This window comes from Prosopis cineraria, unplaced genomic scaffold (genome assembly GCF_029017545.1).
Source record: "Prosopis cineraria cultivar Desert tree isolate PC_DT_omini unplaced genomic scaffold, ASM2901754v1 PC3, whole genome shotgun sequence".
Lineage (NCBI taxonomy): Eukaryota > Viridiplantae > Streptophyta > Magnoliopsida > Fabales > Fabaceae > Prosopis > Prosopis cineraria.
The window spans coordinates 43,771,183-43,781,827 of record NW_026555334.1 but is presented as its reverse complement, the minus strand read 5'-3'; the positions used below and the strand labels follow the sequence as shown (position 1 = coordinate 43,781,827).

At 35.3% G+C, this 10,645-nt stretch overlaps 1 protein-coding gene across 1 annotated transcript; it reads left to right on the top strand.

Annotated features, from left to right (window-relative positions):
* Positions 1-6,350: 6,350 nt before the first annotated feature.
* Positions 6,351-10,564, top strand: LOC129304661 (protein indeterminate-domain 12-like). The gene is made up of 3 exons (XM_054944392.1): positions 6,351-7,374; positions 7,463-7,859; positions 9,239-10,564. The coding sequence occupies exons 1-3, from the start codon at positions 7,224-7,226 to the stop codon at positions 10,029-10,031; spliced, it is 1,341 nt and encodes a 446-aa protein (XP_054800367.1). The 5' UTR covers positions 6,351-7,223; the 3' UTR covers positions 10,032-10,564.
* Positions 10,565-10,645: the final 81 nt, after the last annotated feature.

Genomic DNA, 10,645 nt, shown 5'->3' with positions numbered 1-10,645 from the left:
TTTTTTAAGCGTGATCCAAATTTTAAGCATTTTTATCTCTTTTTAGTTCCATGCATGTCTTAATCTTCCAGGCACATCTGCAAAGGAAATATTAAAATTATATAACATTTCTTGTGTTTTATTATCTTAACTAGATTTTAAAATTAAGGGTCATTTTTACAACCATAAAATAACCTTACGAAACATTTATTTTTGGCTTATCATGAAAGTGTTTTAAAAACACTCCTATATAAAGCACTCCTATGAGAGTAGACTATGGGAGCGCTTTGCTCCAATAGATGTGAACATGTGAGCATATGAGAGCACTCCTACATGTCCTTACATATGAACACTCCCGTATAATACTTATAGGAGCGCTCTTGTATGTGTGCTTATAAGAGTGCTTTATGTTAGACCACTCTCATGTATTGTTTTCGTTTTTTATTTAAATTTTTTAAAATGTTACCCAATATCTTTACAAATGGAAATTTCAATATCAAAAATCAATTTCAATCTAAAAATAATATTATTGAACATAAAAATTTATATACAATGAAAGAACTTAAAAATAAAACAACTGCTTCAATTTATTAAGTAGTCTAATCTCTAGCTAGTCTAAAAAATGAAATTATTGATATTTTGTTAACATTAAAAGCTAGTTACCTATCACAAACAATTAATTATATATTCTGACTACTCCTCAATTACATCTTTTATTTGCTCTAAGGTAAAATGCAAGGATTTTGCTCCCACAAAATACTGCATGAGAAAAAAAAGCAACATATATAAGTAATTAACACTATATAAGTAATCAATATACAATTTAATTTTTAAAATACTTGGCTTACATTATCAAGAACGAACTACTTCACAGGGACAGACAGTGGGATCACAGCAACAAACGGCGAGCTTCACAGCTATGGATGATGGTGATGCAAAATCATAATTGAAAATGTAGATTTAGACCCATTATAGTGACACTGATTTTGAACAAGACTAAGGGGCACGAACAAATGACGGTGGCACGAACGACATGACAGATAATGATGGATCAAAGCTTCAAATAGTACGATGGCAGTGCGACCGACAAATTAGACAGACTAATTCAGATTTTGAAGCTTCCAACGACATGACAAACTGATTTGGATATGAAACCTAAGATGCAGCGAGAGAGAGTTGGAAAAGTAACTTATCAAAGAGAAAAACTAATTTAGCAGGTGTGTGGTTATGATAAAATAGGCCTTTTGGGGCGCTTTGGAAGGCTCATTCAAGAGCACTCTGTCTCGAGTACGTTGAAAGGCTATTGACTTGCAACCCTTCTAGAATGCTCTTCTGTAGAGCACTCCAAAAAGTATTGTGGAGCACTCTAAAGGTACGTTTTGCCTCAATTTTTCAAACCATTATTTAAAAGCGCTTCTAAAAACTTACTTTAGAACATGTATTTTGTAGTAGTGTTTTTTTTGTAGTAGTGTTTTATGCATGAATTGTATGTGAAAGTTTATAAATGATCTTAAATTCAACTAAGGGTTAATTTTATCCTTTAACCTTAAATGGCGTGAATTATTTATTAGCAAGGCCCACTCCATTTTTTATTATTTTTTCACACCTTACCCTTCCCTCGTCCACCTCTCCTCTCTCTCTCTCTCTCTCACACACACATTCTTCTTCTTCTTGCTCTCCTTCTCGTATGTCCAATATCCCTTTGCTTCCCTTCCTCTTCATGTATCTTCTCCATGCTCTCCTTCCCATTTATCTCCTTCTCTCTTCTCTTTAAGCCTTATTCCTCGCAACATGGATGTTCGTACAACATCATGAATTGCACCACACTCTTCCTCCACCCCACACGTGCCACTGCCTGCGCTCACACCAGGTTCTCAATCACTATCAACTGGCTTATTAGGTTCCCCACAATTGCGAAATGCCTCTTCCTCTTCACTATATCACGACCAGAGATGATGAACTTGGAGATGGTGTCGGCAACTTGATCACATTCATACAACACAACACATATATATGACATAAATTGACCAATGGTTAAGTCTTGGGTCATTCATGAACTTTTATGTATAGTTCCAGGACAAAAATGACTCTTGACCCTAGATTCTATAAATGTCTCAATTAATTCCCTTACTTAATGACTGTCCTCTTATTGTAATCACACAATTTTATTAATGCTTAAAAATTCATGTTTGACCAAAAATAAATGAAACGGGTGAGTTAAATGATAGTTTCATAAGAATGTATTTTAAAAAGACAATCACATAAACCATTGAATTAACATATAGGGCTTAAAAAGATAGGATTGTTATTTGGTATTCTCTCCGTGTCTCGTGTAATTAACATATTTGCTAACCATTTGATTGAGAATTAACAGTCTCTATAGTGCCACAGATGTGATACTCTAACTGAATGAGATGATTAGAGGCACTTGCTGAATTTGGATCCTTTATTATATGTCTCAGTAACATTCCTTGATTACACTATATATTACAGTGATGTCCTGAAATTTCTTGGTCATGAAAGTTAGGCGCCCTTGTTTAACTAATCATATAACATTAATTTGTTGATTAGTCAAGAGATCTATATTTTAGAACTAGCGCATCAAGACTGACTACACTTTTTGTACCTCGTTAATTAATTAATTATCAATTTCCTGCCAGGTTTTCTGAAAGATTTAAAAAAAAAAAATTAACGTGTCAGATTAGATTACATGACTGAGTGTTTATAAAACCAGTGGCTGAGAGGCATTCTTCGGTGTTCACGCCCTAGACGAAAACCAGAGCAAAAAGTCTCAATCACGCATGCATATATAAAGGCTGCTTAAAAAAAAAAAAAATCTGGTGAACAAAATTTAAGTAAACTGAGTGTGAAAATTTATCAGGACCAGGAAAGACTCCAATTGGTTTAATAAACTAACGTTGCACGACCCAAAATTAACGAGTGACAGTGAATCAGCATTTTTTTTTTTTTTTTTGGGGACCAGCTAGAGGTGAGGAATTTAAACTTCATTGACGTAAGTATGTAACCCGAAAAAATTAACATCGCACAGAAACAATACGTGAAAGTTTTCTTTTATTATTAATTTTTATACAGAGAAGTATATAACATTCTGCAATTTTTTTTTATTTCATTTCATTCTGGAAAATATGGAAACCACATGAGGTCTGTTGACCCGTAAAAAGAAAAATAATTAACGAAAGCCTCCAAAAGGTTTGGTGTGTAGACCCCTGGACTAAATGGGCCCGAGTTGATAAATGATATAGGTTTGGCGTAGAAAAGAGTCGTCACTCGTCAGAGTACGTATTTGGAGATATTCAAAACATCCGCAATCAATAATCGATTAATCATATAAAATCCTTAGTAACTTACCGGGAAGAAAAATTATAATGAGTCACGCTATGTGAAGTATGGTTCATTAGACGAGATTGAATAATAATGTACTGTGAACCAAATAATGCACAAACAGTACGGTCCACTTGTAGTTTTTGAAAAAGGGAGATCAGCCTTGAAAAGGTATATTATTGCATTTTGCACTATAAGCCCAATGGTCATTGTTGCAATTTTTTTTAGATAAAAAGTACAATTTTCCTTTTATGATTTCAAAATATAACCTATGCAATAATATACAACACAATATTCATTGTACACAATACAATATTCACATATTTTTAATTGAAAGTTCATGCATATCCAATTTCTCAATAAGCTTAATACAATGTATAAGTTATGCAAATAATGCACAACACAGTATTTACTATGCGCAATATAATATTTATATATGAAAATCTATGCATGTTTAGTTGATCAGTTGGCTAGGCTTAACAAAATATATGTTAGATAGACAATGTACAACACAATATCTATTGTACACAATACAGTGTTTATATATTTTCAATTAAAAGTTCATGCACGTCCAGTTGATTAGTAGGCTAGGCCTAACAAAATGTACTTGTCAGGCAGACAATATATAATACAATATCCACTATGCACAATACACTATTCATATATTCTTAATTGAAATTTTATGCATGTTCAGTTTATCAGTTGGCTAGGCTCAACAAAAAGTTTTTCAAGTTTATGAACAACAGAAAGTCTATATATAACATAATAAGATTCATTTATTAACAATATAATATCCATCTATTTCACATAATTTGTGTGATTAAGTTGAACATTTGAAAAAGTTTCTCAAGTTTATGAACAATAAAAAGTTCGTATATAACATGAAAGTATTTATTTGTTAACAACACAATGTCCATATATTTCATATGTTTTGTGTGACTAAGTTGAACATTTGAAAAGGTTTATCAAGTTTATGAATAATAAAAAGTTCATATATAACATGAAAATATCCATTTGTTAACAACATAATGTCCATCTATTTTATACGATCCATGTTGTTAAGTTGAGCATTTGCAAAAGTTTTTTAGGTTTATAAACAATTAAAAGTCTATATATAATATGACAAGGTCTATTTATTAACAATATAATATCTATATATTTCACATGGTCCGTTTGGTTAAATTGAAGGTTTTCAAATAACATGATAGGTTCTACATATCAACAACACAAGTTCCTTTTATATGGCACACATGAACATATGTACAAGGTCCTTATATATCAACAATATGTTTTCATTGAGTTTTTAAGAACAAATACATCATGTTTAGATAATCTACAATTGAATATCCAATATTAACAAGATAATGTTCATGTTTTTACAACACATAATTCAATTTTTTTACTATCAAAAGTTGAAGGTCCAGCTGGAAATTGCTACTGCATAGTGAGATGTAAAAGCTATCCTTCCTATAATCTAATTCATCGAGAGCTATAATTAACTAATTTACAGCAGAACATCCATAAATAACATCAAAATACCCATATATTTATCACACAAGGTCTATTTATATGATATACATAAATATATGCACAAGTTAATTACAAAGTTTGCACAATGTAAACTTTATAAATAACAACATAAATTTCATAAATAATATTTACATCAGAACATGTATATCTGCTATAGAAAAATCTATATTAAAAACAACAAAAAGTTCATAAATAATAACTTGTTTTCATTAAATCAACAACAATGTCCTACTTGAAATTTTCCAGATGAAATTTACAAGTAACCCGTTTGAAATTTACAACAAAAGGTTCATAAATAATAATTGAAATTCATTCATTAACAACAGAATGTCCACTTAGATACATAATCTTTGGTCAATGAAATATTTTACAACAAAATAAAATGAAGGGAAAGAAGCATGGTCTAAGAAGTGTAAGGAGATGACAATATATTGTTCTTCAAAGAATTTAGTGTGATGGTACTCAGAAGTATGATGACAATCAAATGCATTATATTGGTGGGAATTCTAATAGTGTAGACTAAGACACGATCCATTCTTATACAATGACTTGTGGCAGCGGCAAATTTGCCATTAGCTACCCACAGTAGCAGCTACCCATGATTCATGGTTGTATTAGTGAAAGAATGCAGGACATCATATTTGCCCTCCCATCCATTGCCCTAAGCACCATCTTTACTGGAAAATCATTTAGAAAACAATAGGAAATTAGTATGGAAAAAGAAGGGAAAGAAGAAAGTCTGAGGAAAAAGAAGAGAGGGAAGAAAATGCGAAGTTGAGACTAAATCAATAAGGGCAAAATTGTATTTTTGATTCAAAAAAAAATTGCAACAAGAATCAAGGCCTGCAGTGCAATATCATATTTTTTTAGGCCAAAAGTGCAATAATGTTTTTTTAAGGACTCTTAGTGCAATTTTCCCTTTGAAAAATTGTCCTCCTCGTATATAGTTGATTTAGTTGAAAATCAACATCGCGTGAAAAACAATTATTTATTTTGTTAAAAAAAGATTTAACGCCGTGATGTAAATTAAATGATAGCCATTGATATGGTGGTGAAGTACTTTTGACTTTAACATTTGGTGACTTGAATTTTAGCGAATCGATGATATAAGGTGTCACAATTGAAACGATTGAATCATTGAATGAATAAAATTACAGCTTGACATTAAATTGAGATCTAGCTAGTTCACTATGATCAGCAAACTTATTTACGGGTAATTAACAAGCCCTTCACTAATCTTAAGTACCAGATTAAAGGGAACCATGCGTGGACCGGATCACGAATCTATGAGCTGAAAGTCGATCACGTCATAGGGCTGTCTTTCTCCACCAATCTGCCCTTATTTGGCCACACTATTTTTTCCAGCTTCTCGTCTCTTTGAAAATTTTACTCTATCAGAGAACCTTGTCATTCTCTTTTAAGCCATATCACGAACTATAGATCTTTTTTTAAAAAATAATTATATTCATAAAGGCGTTTGGGATTTTGGTGTTTTATTTACGGCAACCAAAAAAAAAAAAAGCAAAGTGCCAATGCAAAGAAATAATAAGGGCGAAAAGGAAAAAGAAAAAAAAGGAAGTCAGCTAAATCATAAAACCAAGTGAGATATAGGATGCTTCCTGGACCTTGCTCCTCATCGATCAGCTTAATCTTTCTCTCTCTATAACTTTCTTTGTCTCTTCCAATGCGTTTTACAATTTGCCGCCTCTTCCTCCATATTCTGCTACACATCATCGTCATCGTCATCCCCCCCTCTCACCTACGCTATATTTAAAATACCAGGCCCTTGATTTTTTATATATGCACTTCTATCCTCTTCCCTGCCATTTCTCTCCAAAACCATTAATCTTGATTACTATAAGAAGAGAGAAAGGGCAAAAAAAGTTGGGGGGAGGTTAACGGGTACCATAATTGCGTTGAAGAAAAATCTCGTCAATACCTGTTTCCCCCCGTGTTTGATTGCATGGTGGATTCCGTAGAGTCTTGATGAATTGTAGTGAAAAAGGATATATATTCTTCTGGAATGATATTGCAGAGTAGCTCAGATAAGCAATCCATGTCCTAGAAAGAAAGCGACTCGGAGAATAATCCATCATCATCCCTTCACGAGACTAGTTTTACTTTCTGGCATCCTCAGTGAATGATTCCTTTCTCTCTGCTGCCACCTGTTCACTACCTGTAATTAGTTTAATTTGTGGGCAAGGCTAGGACTTTTCTTCGTTTCTAGGGGTCGTCTTCTTAGTTTTGTTCCGAGGTGCAAAAGTAGCCCACACGATTCTAGTCCGGCAAATATATATTAAGAATATATCTCATCTCTTACTTTTTTTTACCCTTCTCTTTTCTCTTTTTGTGCTTTGGAGTTTTCTACAGCCATGTCCAATTCTGCTTCTTTGTCTGAAGAAGCCACTGTTTCTTCTGGTACTAGAGTCCAGAACTTCACTGCATCGGATCATGTCGTTTCAACCATTCAGCCTCAGCAGCCCCAAAAGATAAAGAGAAAAAGAAGCCTCCCTGGAAATCCTGGTAATTAATTTGTTCTTCAGCTTTTTTTGTCAAATATCTATTATCAGCTGTGTATCTTAGTTTTTTTTTTTTAATTTTGTTATTTCAGACCCAGATGCTGAGGTGATTGCGTTATCCCCAAAGACCCTTCTGGCTACCAATAGATACGTGTGTGAAATCTGCAACAAGGGTTTTCAGCGAGATCAGAATCTCCAGCTACACAGGAGAGGGCATAACCTTCCATGGAAGCTCAAACAACGGAACAGCAAAGAAGTGAAAAAGAAAGTCTATGTTTGCCCCGAGCCTTCGTGTGTTCATAACAATCCCTCGAGAGCTCTGGGTGATCTCACGGGTATCAAGAAACACTATTGCAGAAAACATGGGGAGAAGAAGTGGAAATGCCACAGATGCTCCAAAATCTACGCTGTTCAGTCAGATTGGAAAGCTCACTCCAAAACTTGTGGAACTAGAGAATACAGATGTGATTGCGGAACCCTTTTCTCCAGGTAATTTCTCACTAACTTAACTGATTAAAAGTTATCTCAGCTTTCTACTCTCTTCTTAACTAGTTTGACCTTTGATGGATTTACTGGTGGTTCTGAGTGTGAGCTAATCAAGGGCTTACTTTTGATTTCACCGCACAGTCATATTCATATATCAAAAGAGGGCCTCTTTAATATTTGTTTTCAAGTGGTTTCACACAAGAATGGTAAGATCTACTTCTGGAATATATCTCTGCTGCTCTGATGCAATATACAGCAGGTTGCATGAAAGTGGAGACAGCTAATATACGAGTGTCTGTTGCTGCTGGTAGGGTTAATTAGTGCGCTATATATAATTATACTAAAGAAAAAACTGAACATTCATCTGTCCCTGAATCCTGAAACTGCCAAATGAATGTTCGGCAACCACAAAAAGTACAATCGACATGCCTACATTTATTTGCTTTACTGTTTCGCCCGTGAGTCGTCGCTCATTGGTAATTTTCTTGTTTTTTTCTTTTAACCTGACCATACAATTCTGGGTCTGGGCAATGTTTGCATGCCCATATCCATGTAAAACATAACCAATTTAATGTTGTAAACCGCACTGAAATTTTTCGAGGTTCAGATTGTGTTCAATTATGTAATTTCACTTGGGCAAAATAAAAAACACAAAATTATAGCATCTCTTGCTCGTCAAGTTTCTTTAGCTATGTTGTTAACCAAAAAGTAGACGTTTGTGTAATACTTGAAAGATTCTGGAGAGTTGTGTTTCTCTTTTTATATTTTACTATCAAAAGAACGGCATTTTTTGTTTGAAAATTGCCTCCGAGCTGATCATCATTGTGATTTCTGATAAATCTGCAAAAATTTCTGACATGCCGGTTGCTTTCTTTGTTGCTTCATCAATAGAGAATAGGGATACGTATGGGTTTGTTCAATTTTTCAATTACATATCTTCGTGACATGCATGAGCTCTTATTTCGAAGGACATTTTCGTCATCATGGCAATTTTCCCAATAATCTATCAATATTGGAATGGAGCCAAGCATAAAGCAAGCATCCATCAATGGCCCTTCTTCTCTCTCTCCTACTTTGATTTTGACCCTCCAACATAAATTATCTATTATACGGCCATTGTTTCAGCATTTCGCGCGACACACCTGAATCCCCGTGCAAGGTTTCCCCTAACAAATGAGATGAAATAATACGTCGTTATAACATTACTATTGTGTTATCTAAATGATTAGTTTGCTTAAGTGCAAGTTTAGATTTTAGTTTACATTGATTAAAAATGCATTTAAGGGATTCAACTATTTATTAGATTTGGTAGAAGTACATTTTATAACTTTTGAAGTAACTCAAGCAGGTTCTAAAACTTTGATTGTGTGTAAAAACTGCAGGAAGGACAGCTTCATAACTCATAGGGCGTTTTGTGACGTATTGGCCGAAGAAAGTGCAAGATTCACAGCCAATCAACTAACTTCCACAAACCCAGTGTTATTTCAATCTCTCTTCCCTTTCCAAAATCAGATCTTGGTGAATTCCTGGGATGCATCTGGAGAAAACCCTAACCCTAGTAACATTGATACCATCCATATCAAGACCGAAGCTCAGTGTTTTCAGGTCCCAACACCCTTTTCTTCACAATTTCTTCAAGTGCAGCAGGAGAATCAGAAGAACGTGATAAACCCATTCTCAGGAACTCTCCATGTGCCCTCAAACGCCGCCACCTCGGCCCACCTGTCAGCCACTGCGCTCCTCCAAAAGGCTGCAAATGTGGGTCCCACTTCTATCGCAGTTCCAGGCGCTGCCGCTGCAGCTGATGGCTGTGGGCCTCAGTCGACAATGGGTCACGTGACTCAGCCAAGCATGGGCGAGTATGGACTTGCAACTCAGCAGATCGACTCGGGGGGTCACGACTGCATTGGAGGGCTCATGACCTGGAATCAGAGCGAACGTCTGACCAGAGACTTCCTCGGCCTGACCGCCGATGTAAACGGCGGAAGCAATGGTGACTCCGTTGACGTTGGCCTGAGCGCGAGGGACATGCTGATCTTCACGGGGGGAGTAGAGTGTGAGTATCTTCCATACGATCACCATCAGCACTCCTCACTCTTCAAGTGCCAACAAGATTCTGGATTCTTTGGGACTGTCACTGCCCCAGAGACATGGGGAACTCTTGAGAACTCTTGAGACCAACAAGAAAATACTTCCAAAACACGGAGGGTAAAATGGCCAGCCGAGATTCTGGGTTTTCTCTAAACTTGTCGGTCTTCGTTTGCTGGATGTGCTGTTTACATTTGGATATTAGTGATTATTTTTTGTTAAGGAAGTGTAATGCATTATTAGTGATGATCAGGTTCCTCTTTAATATATATATATATATATATATGCGCGCGCGCGCGAGCGTATGTATGTATGTATTGACGGAAAGAGAGAGAAAGGGAGCTGCGAATAGATGATATACTATATTAAAGATTTAATAATCCAGCGTTGCGCAATATATGTTGTATAGATCATGGCATGTATAGAATGAATCTGTCACTTCAATGGGAAGCAGGGGCAAAGGCAGCAGGAGACACTGTGTGCATGTGTAGGGGTTGCATGGAGAGAGGGTTAGTAGATTGCGGGGCCTTTCATTTCTTGTCAGTATTGCTTTTAACAGATGAAATGTCACATGCAATATTATGATGATGGATTCATCCTTTGGTTGTCACCGCTGATCTGCCCTCTCTTCATTACAGTTTTGGTTTTTATTTGCTCCTTTCCATTTCATTTGAAAAGTTTAATCATCTTTGGAGCTAGAA